The 21,921-nt window shown below is 47.2% G+C and overlaps 1 protein-coding gene across 1 annotated transcript; it reads left to right on the forward strand.

Annotated features, from left to right (window-relative positions):
- Positions 1-1,154: 1,154 nt before the first annotated feature.
- Positions 1,155-16,316, forward strand: LOC126494851 (uncharacterized). The gene is made up of 14 exons (XM_050132298.1): positions 1,155-1,167; positions 3,318-3,338; positions 4,246-4,263; positions 5,749-5,775; positions 6,853-6,867; positions 7,806-7,829; positions 8,499-8,522; positions 8,953-8,976; positions 9,406-9,429; positions 9,689-9,715; positions 10,063-10,083; positions 10,578-10,598; positions 14,356-14,379; positions 15,273-16,316. Exons 6-14 carry the CDS (start codon positions 7,826-7,828, stop codon positions 15,344-15,346), a joined length of 243 nt encoding a protein of 80 aa, XP_049988255.1. The 5' UTR covers positions 1,155-1,167; positions 3,318-3,338; positions 4,246-4,263; positions 5,749-5,775; positions 6,853-6,867; positions 7,806-7,825; the 3' UTR covers positions 15,347-16,316.
- Positions 16,317-21,921: the final 5,605 nt, after the last annotated feature.

Raw genomic sequence — 21,921 nt, forward strand, 5'->3', positions numbered from 1 at the left:
GAGCTGTCTCATGATGTCTTTGGGAAATACTGGTGGCATGTAAATTCTGCACCTGTTAGCCACACTGATGCTCCCTTGTTTAAATTGTAGTGCAATTCTCCGCGCCTATCCGTGAGTATCTGTCTTCCACTCTGGCCCTTCCCATAGCCAGCCTGCAAGGGTGGGGGTGGACCTGCCCCTTTCCCGGGCATCTCATTACAGTTCCCAAAGCGACCATGCGTGAAATGCAAAGACTTCGAATCCCATGTACTAACTGAATTAAAAACAAAACAAAACAAAACAAAAAACCCGCAGTAACGGCCTCTAGGGGGCAGTATAACCATTCTTCAGAAAAGGAAGGTCTACTTAAACTGTAAGTGTAAGTCTCTAAGGAACAAAGGAAAACATAATCACGGCGATCTAATGTGGGGCCTTTCCCGACTGCCTAAGGCTGGCCCGCCACAGCACAGAAAGCTCCACTCTTACAGGTACCGTGTGTTGTACAGTGGGAAGGCTGCCCATGGCTTAGCGAACAAGCCATGCTCGATTTTCACAGACTTTGCATCCATGATAGTTCTGCTAGCATGAAGGCTGAGAGGCAGGTATTCGGGCATTTCCTTCATAAAGTAATGATCTCTCTCTCTCTCTGTCTCTCTGCAGCTGGAGCCACAGGACCTATCAGTAAGTCTCCTGTCCAAATCTCTACTGGGGTGCTCGCTCTTTCTATGCCCGCTTTCCCTGGTACTGTCAAAGGTCTGGAAGTGTCATTTTCTCGGCCTTTTTGGTTTTCCTCCACCTGGCATTTCAGTGAGTCATCTGGGAGTCATGAGCACACACTTCATGGTAGCAGAAAGTGGAGGTTGGGCCCTGGTAAACATCACACACGTGCTTTTAACAACAGCATGAAGGAGGGAGGGCAGTGGAGCGAAAGAAAATGATTCCCGCAGGTTTTCCTAGTCCTCTCCACCCACGTCTCAGGGGAGCCAAGGGGCGAAGGGCTTCTCTCTGCCCGAGCTTGCTCTAGCGCTTCCAGCAAGAGTCAGCTTGCAGCAGCCCAACTCCAGTCCACTCCGTCCCCAGCAGAGAAGGCTTGTAGATCAGAGCCCAATCCAGAGCCCAGATCACCTACTAACTCACCTTATTGTTTCATTCCTTTTTTCTTTCCAGATCTGTCTCAGAAAACCTTCGGTAAGTCACCTCGGTGTCCATTGCATGCTTGGACCCTTGGGATACTTAGGCTAATAGTCTGCCTTGAGGCAATGATCTACACCCACAGATTCAGACACTGAGCACCACCATGTTCCATTGTCCCTCCCAGAGCTCCTATAGATGGTGTTAACTGTGACAGTGGAGCCCACAAGCCCGGGGTTCCCTTCCTGACCCGCTTCTCACGATCCAGCACTTTGGAGTCAGCATGCAATCAAGGTTTCCAACACAGCGCTGAAACCTCTACCCTCCATGCATTCGTTCATCCTGTGAACGATGCAAGCATCAAGTTTCTCTGATGACTTTTCTCTAGTTGGTTCTGTTGTCACCAGCTGCCATGGCAACCATCACCTCCCGATTCATACTTTTCCTCAGAAACAGCATAAGTAATGGCTAGGTGCCAAGATAAAACTCTTCATTGTTTTATATATAGCTTTATAAATTGAGTCCTAGCTACACACAAACTAGAATTTTTACATTGTGTTTTGATCTTACTAACAAAATTAAGATTTTTTTTTAAATGAAGTGCCTCTAGAGTCATGTGATTAACCGAATGAGCCTTCGCTGGCTAACTGAAATGTCTTGTTGCCATTTGTCTTCTTTTGGGGGCGTGGCAATGAGGAATGGCACGGTATCATGTTGTCCTTAAGAAGTGAGGACTCAAATTTTTTTTAATTTATTTTTGTTTCCTATATGTTGGTATTTTGCCTGCACATATGTCTAAGTGAGGGTGTCAGGTTCCCTAGAACCTGTGAGCTGCAGTGAGGGTGCTGGGAATTGAACCCAGGTCCTCTAGAAGAGCAGTCTGTGTTCTTAACTACTGAGCCATCTCTCCAGCCCAAGGACTCAAGTTTTATTGACTCAGTCCTTCTGCTACCATTTTTGGGTGTTACAAAGAGGGTTACAGAACATGCTGAATTCAGGAGAGAACGGGCCTAAAGGAAGAGAAGGCGGAAAAAGGATGAAGATGACAGCCGGAGAGAGGAAAGGGAAGAAGTCAGTGGAGCAGGAGGCGGGAGGCTCAGTGTGCCTGAGAAGGGGCTGGAAAGAAAGGCTGCACACGCTGACGGCGGGGGAAACTGAAGAAAGAGCAGAAACATGAAACGGTCATCTATGCGATGCTGATACTAACTTAGCAAGTACTCTAGGGGTTCTACCCCGAGAGCAAGGGTAAACACGCATGCATGCGTGCATGCACACAATGAAGAGGGGGAGAAACTGCTAAGTTATGTTGCAAAACACCCAAAATTCCAACTTGTCTACTGCTCGTGGCCCGGGGTACCCCGATCTGGAAAGCCAACTTCAGATGAGTCAACCATGGACATCTTTCATCATGAGCACCAGGGCATGAAGCATGGTGGAAAAGAAAGGGGCTGCTGTCCCAACAGGGGTCTTTTGGATGAACTGAGCTGCGCTCATAGGCTTACCGCGGCCCTCTGATGCCACTGACTCGGTGCATCCTCAGCAGAAGCTGTCAGCCAGCAGGACCGCAGCAGCCAAATCCCTTCTTGAGAACTGTCCTTGCTGTGGTCTCCACAAGGCTCAAAAGCTGTCTCGGCTCTGTTCTCTTGGATGTTCCAACAAACAAAGTAGGAGCTGACCTGCCCTGGAAAACCCCGCAGACCCCTCAGAAGCCCTGTGTCCACAGTCTACAGGTATCCTGAAAGGAGCCCAGCCACAACTTCTGAACGAAAATCTGTAGGGTCTCCCTTCTGGACGCATGCTACCCTACAAGGCTCATCCTGCATAAGCAATGCTTGTGGGGGAGGTGACAGATTTCTGGTCCTCAGGTCGCCTCAGCATCATCAACCAAAAGCCAGTTCTCCACTAAAAGCAGAAGGCTCCATTGGCCCTCAGCTCAGACTCTGAAGCTCCTCAAACCAGACAGCCCCCCTGCCTGTGCACCTCTGGTGAGAAAGAAGACTCTTACCATAGTCCTCATGTAGGCAAGCAGTCTCTTCTCCTGGGACTGGCGGGAAGAGCACAGGTCCTTGTTTTCATAGTTAGCAGACTGAGTTTGTTCCCCGTGACCCCAGCATTGCTGCCCCTTCTCCCTGCTCAACCTCCCCTAGGAAAATTCGCCAGCAAAAGTATTCATTCATGCTAACATGCTAATTCTGATTTCTTTCTAGTGCAAACTCCGGGCCCTTTTGGTAAGTTGCCCATAGACACACTGGCTCGCCACTAGTGACTGTCTATGACAAAGGACTTTGGCTCCAGCCGCTCTCTAACCCGTCCTTGGCCTTGCCTTTCCCTCTGCTGTCACCATCCTTCCTAAAGACTTGTCATACATAAGAAAACAGGGCCCCACTGCCCTACAGTCAGCATCAGGCAGCCTAATATTGTTTATGAGCATCACAATGTTAATTAACACTGAAACGACTTTTAAAGCAAGCATAACGGTCAAGAGAGTTGGAGGAAGTGTAGTGATATTTCATTTGTATTTTAATAAACAACGCTGGCCTGAAGTTCAGAGAATAAAACAGCCACCCTAAACAGTCTTACAGACCTGGCAGTGGTGACACACACCTTTAATCCCAGCAGCCACACTAGTTTGCCACAGAAACCGGGTGGTAGTGGTGCACGCCTTTACCCAGTCCTAGAGAGAGGAATATAAAATGGGAGGAGACAGCTCTCACAATCTCATTCTGAGGATTCCGAGAGGCAGGATCACCATTTTGGACTGAGGTCGAAGTAAGAGCCAGTGGCTGGCTGTTTTTCTTTTCTGACCTTCAGGTTGAACCCCAATATCTGTCTCTGGGTTTTTATTAATTGTGGTACAAGAAAAGGTTTAAAAGTAAACATAAGTTCCAAGAGGGTAGCCATAAAAATGAAGCCTGCATGCCTGGCAGGACAGGGGTGGGAATGCAAACCTGAGGAGGCAGCCCTTCCTCCTAGCTAGATCTAGAGGGAGGCTGGGGGCTGGTGCAGGCTGAGCCTGCGGGACCTGCTGATGCTGAGTGCTGGCTTCAGCGCTGCCTGGAAAGGCTGCTCTCCACAGCCTTTGGAGGACAGTTTACCTGCTCCATATCTAACCACAGTCGTTTTTTCTATTTGCAGTGCAACTTGCAGAACAAGGTAAACCTCTCGTTTTCCTCTCTGGTGTCCCTTGCCCTCGCATGTTCTGATGACACGTTCTGCATCTTGGTGGTTTTTGTTGCCATAGGATGATGGCTTGAAGCATGTTGTCATGCTTCCCACTCTGTAGCTGCTAAGAACTCTCTAGGGTCACATATTAAGAGAGGGGCTGCAGAGATGGCTCAGCAGTTAAGAGCAATTGCTGCCCTTGCGGAGGACCCAGGTTCCGTTCCCAGCACCCACATGGAGGCTCACAACTGTAACTCCAGCTCCAGAGGATCTAATACCCTCTGTAGATACCAGGCACATACATAGTATACAGATATATGGGCAAGCAGGACACCCATATACATAAAATAATTTTTTTCAAATAAAAGAGCAAGGAAACCACTAAATGCTATGATGTGCTTCAAAACATGGTATGCTTTATAATATATAGCATATAACACGTCATCTTCCCCGGGCACCAGAGAAAAGGGGCTCAGGAGAGCTGTGCATTCCAGAGGGCCTGCTAGGACACAGTAGCAATAATGTAGAGAAAACAACAAGGGACGAGAACACTGGTCAAGTGAGCCGTAAAGAGGGGAGACTTTACTGTTTAAACAGACTGAGGCTGGTTGGTCTCGGGTGCCGTGGTGTGTACAACCTCATAAAGCATACAAAAGAAATGAAGTCAAACTGTAGAGGAGCAGGGTAGCATCCACAACAGCGTGACCACTGAGACCTACACAACGGGTGTTATTCCCACACGACTCTGGTCCTAAGGAACTTTGGGTAAATGAATAAAAGTCAGTATAGTTGACTTTGGCCACACCCTAACCCTCAGTCAAGGCTACCTCTATCCGGACTCTCAATAACCTTACACCTGCTGTCTTGGAAATTCTCAAAGAGAGAAACTCTTTTCTTGGTGTCCCAAAGTCTCCTAAGAGCCACTATATATCTCCTGCGCATAAATACTTTGGAAATATTATAATGTACACATGAAAATTGTATTACTAGTTTTGCTCCTAGGAGGAATAGCAAGAAAGCCAGAAGCTTTCCTATGAGTTGTAGATGAACAAAAAAAAAAGTTTAGAGAAAGATAACTAAAACTAAAAGAATTCCCACAGGGCAGGGAACCCTGATTGCTCTTTGGGCTGATGAGGGAGGGGGACTTGATTAGGGGAGGGGGAGGGAAAGGGGAGGCAGCGGTGGGGAAGAGACAGAAATCTTTAATAAATAAATAAATAAATGAAAAATAAATAAAAAAAAAGAATTTATAGAAATGAGTGTCTTTAGAAGCCCACAAAAAGGAGTGAGGAAGAAACGCTTTTCAGATGGCTCAGGTGGCCCGGCAGGGAGCAGGTCTGAAGGGACTGCAGGTGACCAGATCATGACATTATGAATCATGACGTCATCTCGAGCTGTTTCGAGAAGTTTCCATCCTAGATGGAAAGAGGGTAAGTGAAGCCTTGCTGATGACTGTCCCTGTTTGCTCTTTTCCAGCCGAAGACCCTTCAGAGCTCTGCAGCAGTGAGTCACATGCTGGTGGGAAGGAAAGACCTTGGAGAGGCTGGACACTTTTGCTCTGCTTCCTTCTGTCTTGTGACTGTAGCAACTGTGCTCCTCCCGTGCTCCTCCCGTGCTCCTCCCGTGCTCCTCCCGTGCTCCTCCTGTGCTCCTCCCGTGCTCCTCCCGTGCTTCTCCGTCTTCCTCCCGTCCTCCTCCCGTCTTCCTCCTGTCCTCCTCCTGTCCTCCTCCTGTGTTCCCCGTGCTCCTCCCATGCTCCTCCCGTGCTCCTCCTGTGCTCCCCGTGCTCCTCCTGTCCTCCTCCTATGCTTCTCCTGTCCTCCCCCTGTGCTCCTGTGCTCCCCTATCCTCCTCCTGTCCTACTCCTGTGCTCCCCATGCTCCTCCTGACATCCTCCTGTGCTTCCCGTGCTCCTCCTGTCCTCTTCCTGTTCTCCCCCTGTCCTCCTCCCATCCTCCTCCTGTGCTCCCCCGTCCTCCTCCCATCCTCCTCCCGTCCTTCTCCTGTGCTCCCCGTGCTCCTCCTGTCCTTCTCCTGTTCTCCTCCTGTCCTCCTCCCATGCTCCTCCCGTCCTCCTCCATCCTCCTCCCATCCTCCTTCCGTCCTCCTCCTGTGCTCCCCCTGTGCTGCCCCTCTGCTCCTCCTGTATTTCCCTTGTTCTCCCCCTATTCCTCTTCCTTTCCACCATCAAGCTGGTGTCCCCAGGAAGTGATGAACATGGTGCCACGCTGTATCCCTTGTACTGGAGAGCTAGAGGAGATGATAATCCAGGGTTCAAGATCACCCTTAGCAATCCCAGTGCCAGTATGGCTACATGAGAGCTTGTCAAAAAAAATTAGAGAAAACCCCCAAATATCATAGCAACTTGCCAATGAGAGCGGGAGGGAGGCTGGATAAGTAAGTCAAGGTTTGCACCAAAGTCGGGGAGAGGGTGAGAGGAGCAGGGTTAGAAATGACTCCAACCTGAGGAGCAGGCAGGCGGCGGTCCCGTGGAGGGGAGGAGACGAGAGTGTGCTGGCCTGTCTCTGCTGAGGACCCCGTCACCAGACTTCCCACCTAACTTCTGCCTTTGTTTTTCAGCTGCCGGATCCAACTGTAAGTCTGGCTGCCTCCTTTCGTGATGGACCCCGATGTCTCCAGGGACGTCGAAAAACTCTTGAGCCAAAATGTCCCCATCCATGTTAGGACCCAACAGTTTAAAGCTCCCATTCCTTGAGCCCTTATGACTCTACTAGGATAGTAACAAGCTTCTAAGATGTTCCTTGACTTACTTAAGAGTTGAAGGTCAAAGGAAAAAAGTTTCCCTGTGGTTCTAAAGATTCTGAATTTGGAACTTATGCAGAAGGAAGAATGAACAAATGAAAAATAATACATATTCCTGTCTTCCAGCTGGGCCATCTCTACAAGTGATCAGTGTGTTGTTTGACCCTGCTGGGCCTTCTCAGAGTCCTACAGTACCTATCACATCTGATGTCCTAACAAAGGGACTGAAAAGTCCCGTTTTCTGAGCCTTCTGCTTTTCCATTGCCTGGAATTCCACAAAGTGGTCACCAGTTCTCTGAAAATTTTAAATGCCTTTATTGTAGTCTGCAGCAAGGAAGAAATAAGAAATAAGGCTGGTGGCTCGGATCTGTGAGGGCGCAGGTCTGTGAGGCCAGCTACTACAGAGCTAGAGGCCTGCCTGCTTTGCAGCCAATCTGGACCACAGGCTAAGAGAAGAGCATGCCTGGGCAAACTAACATGACCTTGTCTCAAAATAAAAAGCAAAAATGCAAAAGAAGGGGGCTAGGAGTGGGAAGAGAAGGGGCCAGGAATATCGAGGAATATAGGTTGGTGTGAGGCCCTAGGTTCAATCCCTAATGTGGGAAGGATGGGGGAGAAAACCAGGAACAAGCAGGAAGTAGTGGGGCTGGTCTGGTGCCGTCTGTAACCGGGAGTCACAGTTCTAACCTGGTCATAGTGAGACCCTGTCTCAAAGTCACTGTTTTTAAAGGAAGAAAGCAAAGTGTTCAACTTCTCTGCTTGCTTTTCAGGTGCAATACAGACTCAAGCGATGTGTAAGTCTATATTCATCCGCCTCCCCCAGCACCCCCATGCTGGTCCAACAGTCTTTATCTGGCCACTGTGGGATTCACTATCAAAATCTGCCTGGTTATTAGTAATAGCCTCTAAAATCTGAAGTTGACTGATATACAAACATATGAAAGGAAAAATGTACAGGGTCCTACAGTTTTACGTAATCACCAATAAAAGATTGGTTATAGAAATGAATAACTGACAGAGAAAGAGAAACAAGGTACTTAAAAAAACGCTGTGATGAGGGTGTCCCAACCTCCTGGGTCTGCCTTCCACATTTGATACCACAGCATCTAACCATTTCCCTGGCTGTGCATCTTCGCGCTTAGAAGCTGCTGTTTCCGTGTTGCACCCACTTTTAATATATATATATGTTTAAAATTATATATATATATATAAAGTATAAATATATATATATGTGAACCTGAGTTCAATGCATGAAACCCTCAGGGAGAAGCAGAGAATCAACTTCAGAAGTTGACCCCTGACCTCCACATGTGTGTGTCCACACACCCTACACCCACACACACGCACACACACATACAAAATGAATACTCTTTTAAAGTGTAAAAATAAAACAAAATAAAAACGAATGGGAAAAAATAAAAAGCAGGTAATTTTCTGTTTTTTTGTTTGTTTTTTCTTACCAGGTGGACCACCTCCATGTGTCATCAGTAAGTCCAGCACGGGAGCCCCAAGCTCTCCTCTCTTTGACTCCTAAGGTCTCTGTGTTTAGGGGACATATATATACTTTTTAAATACTTTTATGGGAAAAAAATCCCAAGAATCGACTTATATAAAATAATAGTGGGAAAACTTCTCAACAACTTAAAATATGATGGCTCAGGGTCAAAGGACTTGTCCCGCAAGCCTGACACCTGAGTTCAATGCATGAAACCCTCAGGGAGAAACAGAGAACCAACTTCAGAAGTTGACCCCTGACCTCCACATGTGTGTGTCCACACACCCTACACCCACACACACGCACACACACATACAAAATGAATACTCTTTTAAAGTGTAAAAATAAAACAAAATAAAAACGAATGGGAAAAAATAAAAAGCAGGTAATTTTCTGTTTTTTTGTTTGTTTTTTCTTACCAGGTGGACCACCTCCATGTGTCATCAGTAAGTCCAGCACGGGAGCCCCAAGCTCTCCTCTCTTTGACTCCTAAGGTCTCTGTGTTTAGGGGACATATATATACTTTTTAAATACTTTTATGGGAAAAAAATCCAAGAATCGACTTATATAAAATAATAGTGGGAAAACTTCTCAACAACTTAAAATATGATGGCTCAGGGTCAAAGGACTTGTCCCGCAAGCCTGACACCTGAGTTCAATGCATGAAACCCTCAGGGAGAAACAGAGAACCAACTTCAGAAGTTGACCCCTGACCTCCACATGTGTGTGTCCACACACCCTACACCCACACACACGCACACACACATACAAAATGAATACTCTTTTAAAGTGTAAAAATAAAACAAAATAAAAACGAATGGGAAAAAATAAAAAGCAGGTAATTTTCTGTTTTTATGTTTGTTTTTTCTTACCAGGTGGACCACCTCCATGTGACAACAGTAAGTCCAGCATGGGAGCCCCAAGCTCTCCTCTCTTTGACTCCTAAGGTCTCTGGGTTTAGGGGACATATGACTTTAACTACCTGCCTTCTTGTATCAGAAGCCTTGACATCATGGAGTCCCTTCAGAAAGCGCGGGTCTGCTAAGGCATGGGGACCAGGTGGGACCAAAGGGTGCTTAATCTCCCATCAAGACAGAGCTCTAAACAGAGACAAACCTGTGCGGCACAGAAGCACTGAGCTCCTTCTCTGTCTTACAGGTGGTCGTTCCTCATCAGTTCCGAACTGTGAGTTCTACCTGGTTTCCTTCTGTTGTCCAATGTTGTTATTGTGTGCCCAGCCCATTTCTGCCCTGTGTGCAGACACCTGAGATGTGTGACCCCCAGTTCCCTTTGCCTTTGTCTTCCAGCCCAACCTGGCCCCAAGGCTGTATCCACGCCCCCCTCCCGTTCGAACTAACGTCTTTTCAGTTGCACCGTCTCATTGAATTCCTATGATAGTGAAGTGGATAGGAAACTGAGGCCAACTCTTTACCCGAGAATATCATCATCGGACCTAATTCAAGACTAGCGCTGTACCCTGCTAAGCTGCCCACATCACAGATGTGCCTCTCACAGCTCTTCTTACTTTTCAGGCCCGTCTGCAACACCCATAAGTGAGTACCGTTTGATTTGATTCTCTTCTCTGCCGAGACTCTCCCTCTTGTTCTTTCCGGTCCAGCTTTCCTGCACCAAACATAACTGCAGAACAGGATACAAAGAAGTAAAGAGCTAGCATGGGTCTGCAAAGATCAATCTAAAATCGCTACGAAGTAGCAGACATAGGCAGAGGTTTTTCTAGCAAGAGAATATTGGTGTAGGCAGGAATACAATGTCCCCTGGTCTCAGGCAAGTCTGTAACCCAAAGCCGCTAAATCCAGTTATGAGGGGACCTGAAGGCATTCTGCCCTGACCTCTGCACCACTACTTAATCTCGCATCTAAATTTGAGCTAATCTGCATGGAGTTGTTTTGAATGCATCCTTGCTCTTTAGCTGAGTAATCCCCTCGCAGACATCATCAAATTAGATGTCTGCGAACATTAGAGAGTTCTCTGTTGGTTCTAGTTAAGAAAAATAAATGGATTTCTCTCTCTTTCTCTCTCTCTCTAGTAATTTCACAGAGAACCACAAGTAAGTTCTTTACTTTTCTGCTGGGGTATGTGGGGGTTTTCAAGGCTTAGCTGATTTCACCTCTAAATACTAGAAGCTGAGATTGCTGTTTCTCACATCCAGTTGCTTTCGCGTTTCACAAGGTCCTGAGGCAGCCAGCAGGGGTCCCAGATACAGACTTCCCCCTCCTTCTGTTAGCAACACACACCTTCAGATACCAGATGCTATCTGAGACTATACTGAACACCAATCAAATTTTGTTTGTTTTGGTTTTGGTTTTTGTTGTTTGTTTGTTTGTTTGTTTCTGGCTCTCAAGACAGGGTTTCTCGGTGTAGCTTTGGAGCCTGTCCTGGAACTCACTTTGTAGAGAAGGCTGGCCTTGAACTCACAGGCAGCCTTTGCCTCCAGGAGTGCTAGAGCTAAAGGCATGTGCTACCACCACCCAACTTGCAGACGGAATGTTGATGGTGACCGCAGAATTCAAGGGCTATCTCTTGAGTCTGTTGCAACATCCCCACGGGTTCCTCATGCTGAGCTTAAAATGCTGAGTTCTTGTCAAGGTTAAAAACTCAGAATGCTCAAGGGGGACCATAAGTGAGTGTGCCCAGAAGACCTGAGCTGCGGGAAGTGGGATCTGGAGGCTGCAGGGTCTAAAGAGGCTGCTCCTCCCAACCTATCGATTCATGGAAAAAGAAAGAAAAAGAAAGAAAGAAAGAAAGAAAGAAAGAAAGAAAGAAAGAAAGAAAGAAAGAAAGAAAAATGCAGATAGAGAGTTGACAAAGCAGATGACTTAATCCACATTTGGGGTGAAAATGTCCCCATCTATAACCATGCTTGTGTCTGGACCCGTCTGGTAGACTGCAGACCTCTGCTCCCACACAAGCGGGCCCCAGTCCTTCCTGCTGGTAGAATGTAGTGGTTTCAGTGTTAGGGCCAAGGGGCTGCTTTGATGGATTGGAATAGATGCTATTGCTAGAACATGTTAGTGCCCCTCTGAAGTCCCCACCCACATGTATTCCTCGACAGACAGACAGATCAGCCAATTTCCACTGCACGATGAACATAGCATCATGACCCAGGACCAAGAACAAAGCTGGAAACTCCAAATGTCCTAGATTAGGTATCAGTCGCTGCTGTTGTGACAGAAAGCATCTTCAGGAAGAAGGCTTTGTTGTGGCTTGGGATTTAAGGGTAGTTTAGCATGCTGGGAAAGGATTAAGTATAGTCAGATGCTCTAGGAAAGGATTTAAGGGTATCTGGACATGCCGGGAAAGAAAGGCAAGGCAGCAGGGTGTGGGGCAGCCGGTCGCGTCTGCAGTCAGGAAGCAGAGATAAATGCTGGTGACAGCGCACTTCCTCCTCTCTTTATTCAGTCCCAAGACCTAGCCCATGGCAGGTGCCATGCACATTCAGGAGCGGTCTTCCCTCCCCTAAACATCCTGCGGGCTGGAGAGCTGCCTCTCTTTTGTTGAAAGACAGTGTTGTTACTACTGCAGCAGACCAGAGTTTGGGTCCCAGCACTCACATCTGGTGGCTCAATACCACTGAAACTCCAGTTCCAAGAGATCCAAAGCCACTGGCCCCCCAAAACACCTACACTCCTGTGCACACACCCACACCCTGACATATAATTTAGGGAGAAAAAAGCTACCTGGAAACACTCTCCTAGATACACCCAGAAGTGTGTCTCCTGCCTGATTCTAAATCAATCAAGTTGATAAAGAAGAGAACCATCACAGACCCACATACAGCTGGGAACAGGAACACACACAGGTCACTTGAAGTAAGCAGAAGGTCTGGCCACTGGAAATGAAAAGCTGGAATCCAAACTGAACAAATAATACTCTTTTTGGTGGAGGCTCCAGGGACACTAGGCAGAGAAGGCACGCAAAAGCCTGGACATGGGGTTTGTGATGGCATAAAGGCACCTGGGAACTACGCCGTCTTCCTCTTCACAGCGCGGTCTCGTCTGGCTTTAAGCACAAACACGAGGCATGCGCTGGTTTACAGGATGAGAACAAACCTAGGAGGAAACTGAAGAGGACTGAGACAAGACATTACTTATTCTCAAGTGTGTCAGAGTTAGCAGGCGTGGCAGACACAGATGAGACACGCTGCAGGATATATATGTAATATCTATTGGTCTGCTCTGCCCAGGCGTGGTCCTACACACTGGTGACTCCACGTCTCCTCACTCAAGATTATATTTTGAGATTTTAAAATGTAGTGGAGGCTGCAGAATGGTCTCAGTGGTTAAGAGCACTGACTGCTCTTGCATATGACCTGAGTTCCTGTCCCGGCACCCACATGATGGCTCACAATCTTTCATGACTCCAGTCCAGGGGATCCCACACCCTCTTCTGCCTAAAGATCTTCTTCCTGTGGATACAGACAGTGTTCGTCTGAATCCAAAGATTCGGAGCAAAACGCAGCGAGGAATAAATCTGAGTTAATTAGCAAACAGATAATACGTGAGCCACTGGGGCAGTCAAGCAGAGTGGCTCACGCCTACAATCCTACCACTCAGGAGACGGGAACTGTCTATGAGGACGACAACGATGATATAAAGGACAGGAGGACAGTGAGGAGCAGCCCACACGGAAAGAGTAAGAAGCAGACTGGAGTCAACTGGATCATCCGAGGTGTACTCAATGATGCAGAGCCAAGGACCGTGGTGAAGACAGCCCGTTTTAGACACAAAAGGAAGATGTAGGCGCAGACATGGAGTGAGTGGATGGACAGTAGCAGAAGGGGCCAAGGGTCCCACAGAACCACCTTCCAGAGCTGGAGAGAATATGACTTAGAGTTTGCAAAGTGGAAGTCGTTGCTGACTTGGACAGGACAGGGGTCTCCCTGGAGAAGCCGGAGCCAGGGACTTTCTGATGGGAAGGCAGAGATGCAGGACAGGGTGTGTGGTAGACCACAGCTTTTTCTCAAAACAAATGCCTCCTAAGTGTGATAAAAGTTTTCATACAGGCGGTGACCATCGGTGCTTGCGCCATTAGCTTGAATGTGGGATTTTTTTTTTTATTTCTCAAATCAATAAGAGACCAAAGCAATCACACCCCAAGAAGGCAGTCCTGGAAAAACTGGGTACCTGCAGAAGATCCAACCTTCTGTGTTTCTCAGACAGAGGAGGGGGCAACTAGCAATGAGAACAACCCTCTGTGCTTTCTTCTGTCCCTAGTGAGATCTGAAGGCATCCCACTTCCAGAACTGAAGCCCTTTGCAGCCACGGGTGCAGTTCTCGGAAGAGGAGAAACCCAGAGGCTCAAAGAGCCTGGAATTCACAAGACACATGTTTCTAGCCCACAGCAACGCTGTCATGGAGCCTGAGACAGTGTAAGCTCAGACTCACATCTAAGAACACCGCTGCTTTGCCATCTATGAACAAAAACGTGTGCCCACACTCAGGGAAATGGCATTCACATTTAACCAGGTGGCTCAGAGGCAAGGCAGACACTTGCTGCCAAGCCTGATGATCTGAATTCCATCCTGGGACTCACATGGTGGAAGGAAAGAACCAATTCCCACGGACTGTCCTCTGATGCCCACAAGTGAGCATCAAATGACAAATGACCATGGAGGGTCAAGAAGGCAGCTCAGCTCAACACAGCTTGGGATATGGGACATTAACTAAGTGATCCAGAGACCAAATGAACCCGCTGAACCTCCCCCTCTTAGTCAGTTTGCAAGACTCATCTAGCAGTCAGACATGTGCACAGATAAGTCTGTCTCATCGGAAACTATACTAACGTTTTTGTCTTTTTCATTAAAGCAAGACCTGGACCACCTGTAATACGTAAGTCCTGTGTTTTCCTCAATTGTATTTTATTAACTTCCTGTGGGCGAGTCCCCATGTCAACCCTGTGAATGCACCAAGACCCAACATTTCTATTTCTGACTCTCTGCCTTACTGGCTTTTTAGAATCCCTAGTTTCCCAATTCCCCACTCCTGTTCCCAGCAGCTGGCTTCATTCTCAACTCTCCGTAGCCATTTGGAGGTCAGAACTGAAGATGCTTAGTACCTGGTGTGGTACTATGATAGCTATTTATTAGGTACTTAGCTTGTGCCAAGCAGTGAACTCAGTACTTAATATATGAATATACATTGTATCACATAAGTCATTTCCTAACATACATATACATTGTATCACATAAGTCATTTCCTAACATACATATACATTGTATCACATAAGTCATTTCCTAACGTACACAGGAGGAATTCCAAGCTAACATATCTACTACCATCATCACTCAGACTAGGTCTCCTTAGCTGACTCTCTGAGAAACAATGGACCCTCAACCCCACCCCTGTGAAATATTTATGCTTATGGAAGAAGAGGAGAGAGCTCACGAAAATGAACCTAAGAACAGCTGAGCTGTAATAAAAATATCACAGTTGAACACAGTCTTTCCAAAGAGGGGTAAGGAAAGGATAGGGATGTAAAATTCTTAGCAGTGAGTTTTCAAACTTCTGTCTGGGGAGACTGGGGAGAAATCGGGGGGGGATGGCCTTTTCCAAAGACACTCGTCTCTCCAAAAGGCGCCTCAGTTCAGAGCCGCCAGTGCACTTGAAGGGCGCTGACACAAGCCCTCACAGGCCTTCTCTAGAACTTGTCGCAGCGTTTAAGAAGTAGCTGTGTTCTTCATCCAGAAACTTGTGGTCATTTATCTATCTGTTTCTTTTCACAGTGAGACAAGACCCAAGTAAGTGCCACGTCTGCCCGCCCATCCTGGGTTGGTTCCTACACCCGCTGTCTCTCTGACTCCAGACCTTCAGTCTCTCTTGTTTCAATCACACAGCTTCCTCTAAAGTCACCGGTAACTGAAAACCCTACCACTAACAAGTCAGACCATGAGCTGCCTGAAGGCACCTTGAAGTCAGATCTACTCCTTTTGAATATTTTTAGTTGGGTTATTTTGTTCTTATTTGCAATGACAAGATAATGTTGGCACTGACGGGCTACTAAGTATCCTCTGTCGTGTGACTGACAGGCTACTAAGTGTCCTCTGTCGTGTGACTGACGGGCTACTAAGTATCCTCTGTCGTGTGACTGATGGGCTACTAAGTATCCTCTGTCGTGTGACTGACGGGCTACTAAGTGTCCTCTGTCGTGTGGCTGACGGGCTACTAAGTGTCCTCTGTCGTGTGACTGCGATGTGCTGCCAGCGCATCCAGCACCTTCCTCTCCAGCAGCATCCTTTCTTGTTCCCTGCACAGCTGCTAGCCTTTGTTGGAAGCTGCTGCCCCCTACTGCAGGGCGCCAGTATGTCTTCCTGCTGCTTCGGACAGCTTTCACAAATTGTCCCCTGTGGGAAATGTCACCCGCTGCTTTTCTTGTTAGAGTTAATAGATAATTGGGGTTTTAAAACAAAAAGAAAGTAAGAGAAGTCAAATTGAATTAGCAAATTAAGTCAACTGAGATGTTACTCATTTATAAAAAAATAAAAAATAGTGGAGGACCAGGGGAAGGACAATAGGGCCAAGATAGAAAAAAAAAGCTCATTCCTCCAGAGTTCACTCATGCATTTGAACACTTATGACATGTTTCATGTCCAAGGAGGTTGAGAGAAAAGCTCCTTCTTCTGAGCACTAACAAATCCTCTTAGAACTTGGTGTGTCTCTGCCCTCACTGGAGAGCACCCGTGTGCACCGTGCTCTCTCTGCTGGCTTTACCGACTACAGCGACTCTGAGAAAGCTCCCCTTTGATAAGTATGGCCCCTGCTCAGGGCAGGCGTGTCTGTCTCCGTGTTAGGGTAGATTACATAGTCTCCTGAGTACCAGGATCTCTTAGGGAACAGTGGACAAGGAGAAACATGAACATGACGGTATATTCCTGGTAAGTAGAATGTCTTGCTAGAGTCAAACAAGTTTTACACACTTAGGAAGACTCACACTCCTACAAGATGTCCTCAGACCCCCATGTGCACGCCACGACACATAAGTGCTCAGAGAGGGGGAATAAAGCAAAAGAGGACTCCCGTGTGACGCCAAAGGTCACGGCTGTTGTTGTTACCTCCAGCAGCAGCACTAGGGTGCTCCCGATTGCACGGGGAGCTCTGCCCCTGTTGACTAAATGGAGTGAAACTGGCAAATACAAGCTAGAGCTGGGTAAGCATCTCCTGAGTTCACTGTCCAGACTCTTCCACAAATAACAGAGGTGAGGAGGATAGGGGAAGCAGAAAAAGTCCCGAGAGAGCAACAAAACTGGGGGCAAAAGCCCGAGAAACGGAGTTTGCCCAGCCTGTGCAGAGGAACCGGATAACAAAATGACTCGGCTCCTTTTCACCCTTCCAAATGAATGTGTTAGTGTAGGAAAAATATACGGCAGCCTCTCGTTGTGAAGGACGGGGAGGGTCTCTTCTCAGCCCAGATCCCTGTCTGGACAGACCTCATCGTTAGACTTCTGCTGGTGCCGTTGACAGTGTCAGCCTACACAAACGGTCTGTGTTTGGATTTAGCCCGTGTAGCAGTGCCTATCTGCAAGTGCATTTTCTTTTCATCCATCTCATAGAATTAGGGATGCCCACAGTGGAGAGAATGCTGTCCTGGCCGATCTCTGTTCAGTGGGATGCTTCTATTTATGACTACCCCAAGCATGCCCTCTTAGTGAGCAATCTGTTATTGCAAGGCTAACACTCGACTGAAAGATTCAGAAAAAAAAAAAAATCCCCTGAACAACCTGCCAACAGCTTTGCTTCTCCTGTTTTTGTAATTTATTTATTTATTTTATGAGCATTGGCATTTTGCCTGTGCATACGTCACACCCTCTGGAATTAGAGCTACAGATAGTTGTGAGATGCCATGTGGGTGCTGAGAAAGGGCCCCCTGATAGAGCAGCCAGTGCTCTTAACCACTGAGCCATCTCTCCAGCTCGCCAATGGCTTTCCATAAGAAATAAAAATTTCCCTGCTTCTAGCAAGAAGAAAAGCTATGGAGGATGCTGCGCCAGGTACAGAGATAGCCCGGAGGAGCCCACAGCACATAGGCTGAGGGAGGGTAAGGAGGGGAGTGAGTGCAGCCAGCATCAGCTTGCTGACTGCTCTGCATTAACCTTCCTACTAGAAGGGAAGAAAAGGGAGCCCTACAGGGGACGTGCAGCCAATCAGACCAGTCCCCCTCATTAGAATATGCCCCACCTCTTATCATAGGTAGCTCTGGGGGAGGTCTGACACCAGCAGAAGCACTAGCAATGGTTAACTCTTGGCGAACAAAACAAGGAAAGAGACTAGAGCTTGTTCCAAATATTCTGCTAATACATTTTTGTTTCATGTTGTCCTGCCAGTTACTCCCGTGATTTTTGGTAAGTTATTTATCCATCTACTTCTACATTTCAGTATCGTTTAGAGCCTTTCCTAGATGGACAGGATTTTGGATTCATGTTTACCAAGCCCCCTCCATCCCTGTTGTCCTGGAGAATGTTGTGTCTAATACGCAGTGACTGGCCAGCAGGGCGCCAATGGAATGAAGACGACGGATGGACATTAGGCCCTCCATGGCGCGGGTCACTTCATGCAGAGAGAACTTTAGGACTGATTAGTGCTGACGCTATTCTGGTAGAAATCCTGCTTTCACACATGACTAGTCCTTCAGAATACAAGCGGGCCAGTGTGCTATGAGGTCCAGGAGGGTCCAGGGGCCTGCATTTTGGGAGTGACCCTAAATATGGGCGCTGTCTCTCCAGGGCCTCTTTACTATAATTCCTAGTGGAGAATTTTCAAGAGAAATCCTTCACCACGGAACTCAGAATCTGCCGCTCCCACGTTTCCTAGGAAACGTTTGTCCCACAGCACAGTCTTAGCTTTTCACGTGACATGGTCAAGTGACAATCCCACCACTCCACTAGCAGGGGAGCCGGTGCCTTCTGTTCCCTGCCACACTTTACACACTGTGGCGTGGCACCTGAGACCTGGAGTGGTTAGTCCTCCAGTGTGCAGTCGTGTGCTCTCTAGGTAGACATGACCTACTGCAAGCACTTTGTGGTTGTGAGAGAATTGGGGTTTTAATCAAATGATAAAACCCTGCTAGCATTAAAGACAAATTTTGTTTAGGACACTAGGAGGAGCTATGGCCCCAGCCCGGGTGCCATTCTCCCGCAAATCCACCCACCTTCCCCTCTATATCCTCCCTAACCCACAAAGAGCACTTTTATCAAATGACGGTATTTCAACTTGTCCCTAAATGCCCTGTGAGCGACGAGCAAGCCGGCATTGCTCATGACCACCACACACCCTCAGCTGAAGATCAGTTCAGAACTGGTTCTAGCTGCCCTCAGTTCTTAGGAAGCTGTGGAGTTACTGACTTTTCCTCAGTCAAGGCATGAGCTTATCACAAAACCCAGAGCAATCTTAAAGACGACTCATGCAGTTTTGAAATAAAGATAAACTATACTAGGCAATGGGAGCCTTGAAGGGCATGACGGAAGGTAAAGAACAGAATAAACACCAGTGGCATGACTCCGCGGAGAAAGGCGCTTGCCGCTGAGCCAGCAACCCAAGTTCAAGCCCTAGATCCTAAGTGGTGGGAAGTTTTTAGAAGGCCCAGAGACTCCAAGAAGTCCCCCCCACGACACACACACACACACACACACAGGCACACACACACAGAGACACACACACCTATTTAGAAATCTTTAAATATAAAGAAATATGCTTTATTTCTTAATCCCAAAATACCTAGAGTATTTCTTCAATCACAGCTCTTCCCAAACCAGCTTTAGAATTCTCATTAAACCCCAGAGACTGTCAAAAATAGAAACTGTAACCAAAGTTTAGAGACAAGTTTACAGTATGGAGAGCATGTTGATGGGCTCCTGAGTATAAATAGAACGAGGCCATGAAGAAGGGGCTCATGGTAGGACCCTGCCAGTCTCCTCAAAGTCATGACACTTTGCTTTGGCTAAGAATCTTTTTTTTTTTCATTTTGTGAAGGAAAAAAAATGCCCATTACTCCTAAAACTGGTCCCACGGGCCATGAAGATGATGAGGGTTTCTAAGTCATTGCCAGGGGTTCAGATTGGCTATGAGAAGGCAGCATATTCTTGGGGGAGAGAATTGTCTAAGTCTTTCCTCTAGTGTTACAAGTGGGGTCTGGACGGGAACTGAGTGCATAATTTATTTTAAAACCAATCTTTTTTTTTCTTTTCCTTTTAAGTGTTTGCACCGATAGGCTCGGGTAAGTCCAGGTCTTGCCCCTCAAACTTCCTCCGTGTGGGTAGCATCCTTGGCCTCTGCTTGCACTGGCACTTTTGACCTCTGACCGCCGAACTCATGGACATAAATAATTCTCCATCCCTTTTCCTCCTCGTTTTCTAGTGTAAGTTTAAATCATTTTATCTGTCTGCCTGCCCTGACCATGTGTCTCTCCCATCACTCCGCCTTCAGTATTTTCTGAGACACAGTCTTGAAATTAAGCCAGTGGAAAACCCCTACACTAGCCTAAGGATCTCCCATTTCAAATCAAAACTAAAAAATGATTAAGGTTAGTGAAGACAGGGCATACAACCTTTTATGTCAAAGAGCTGAGCTGCATAGGAAACAGAAGTGTCCCACATTTAACCCAGTGGGACTCAGACAGCAATGACATGGATTCCATCCAATGTAGGGGCTTGGAGGTCAGGAAGGAGGGAGGAAACGCACTGACTGATGATGTGTTTGCCTTTATGTCTTTCAGTGGACAGTTCGGGAAAATTCAGTAAGTGTGTATCACTTCCCTGTTCCTGGGATTAACACCCTTGAGTTTATGTTGCAAAATCTTGTTGAAATGGAAACCCTTCCATCTGAAGGAGTCATTCTGCCTTAAGTGGTTCCTCCTTATTTCAGTTTGGATCCTTCTTGTCTATTTTCCTTTTGTAGTAATATACAGCGTTTTGTCTTGGATTCAGTTACTAATAGAAGAGCCACCACAGTCCAGGGATTCTCCACCTTAGGGTCACGACCCCTTTAGCAAACCTCTATCTCCCAAAACCATTTACATTACAGTTCTAATAGTAGCAAAATTACAGTTATGAAGTAGCAATGAAAATAATCTTATGGTTGGGGGTTGCCACAACATGAAGAACTGTGTTAAAGGGTTGCAGCTTTAGGACGGTGAGAACCACTGGTATAGTCTGCCATAATGGGACTGGCTTCCTCTGTGCTGTGCTATCAAACTGCTTTCACTTAAGACGTTAAGATGAGAAATACCCTGGTGTTGACAAAACGTGCACATCAAGACATGATGATGCTCGTGACTGTCAGTCAGGAAAATGGGATTTAAAGGGACTTGTGGGAGAGTAAGGGAAGGCAGGGGATGCATTCACTTAGACCCAGGGAGGACCGACATCACTAGCCTGAGGATGTGGGACAGGGTGGTCGTCTCTGTGGCCAAGAATGCTCTGCTTTTCAGAAGGCTAGGATTCCGTTCCCAGCACCCATGCCAGGTGGCTCCCAGCTGCCTGCAGTTCCACCTGGCCGCCTAGAGCATCCCAGCACGAGGCACACGCTTTCACAGACTAAACACACAAACAAAAGCACAATTTCCTAGAGAAAGGCTGCTGGAAGGGGGGTTCTTTGGGGTTTGGAGCCGACCACTGATGTGTCTTCTGTGTTTTGTCTTCTAGCACTTCCTCCTATGGGTAAGTTCCTCAAGCATTCTCAACTCAGATATCTGACGTAGCTTCTCACACTTTCTACATGCCCAGAACTGAGGCACCTCAAATGCTCCTCTTATTCAAAATCTCCTAAGGCTCCCAGTGTCTCTTTTGGGGGCTATTGCTGCAGGGAAGTTGAAGCCCTACACAAGGGCATACCATTTGCACTGCCCCCACCTTCTTTCTGCTACCCCTCTAAATGACTCTAGTTGACAGGCAGACTGAGTCCCTGTCCACACTGAGCCTTCCTTCCCCAGCAAAAATGCTCATAGTTTACTTTGATAGCCTAGATAGTTCCTTCTCTTGATTTGGGGAACCAAATTACTAAAGAGAAAACAAACAAAAAAAAACCACAAAATTCTTACCCAAAGCTAACAACTTGAGTCTTATGAGATCACACAGAAAGGATGGACTGGAAGGCTGGCTACCCACATGTAATTAGAGGGACCTGAGGTTCTGAATAATGAGGTAGCACATGTTTTAAGTAGTCAAACGTGATTGTTTAAAACTGAATTCTGGAATCTGACTAACAGGTTCAGGTCCCACCTCCACCCTCAGCATCACCTGGACGCTGTCCCCAGCTCCATACACCCTCAGTATCACCTGGATGCTGTCCCCACCTCCATACACCCTCAGCATCATCTGGACGCTGTCCCCAGCTCCATACACCCTCAGCATCATCTGGACGCTGTCCCCACCTCCACCCTCA

The sequence above is a fragment of the Alexandromys fortis genome, unplaced genomic scaffold (assembly GCF_014885135.2).
Source record: "Alexandromys fortis isolate MF-2015 unplaced genomic scaffold, M_Fortis_MF-2015_v1.1 scaffold_420, whole genome shotgun sequence".
NCBI classification, from domain to species: Eukaryota; Metazoa; Chordata; class Mammalia; order Rodentia; family Cricetidae; genus Alexandromys; species Alexandromys fortis.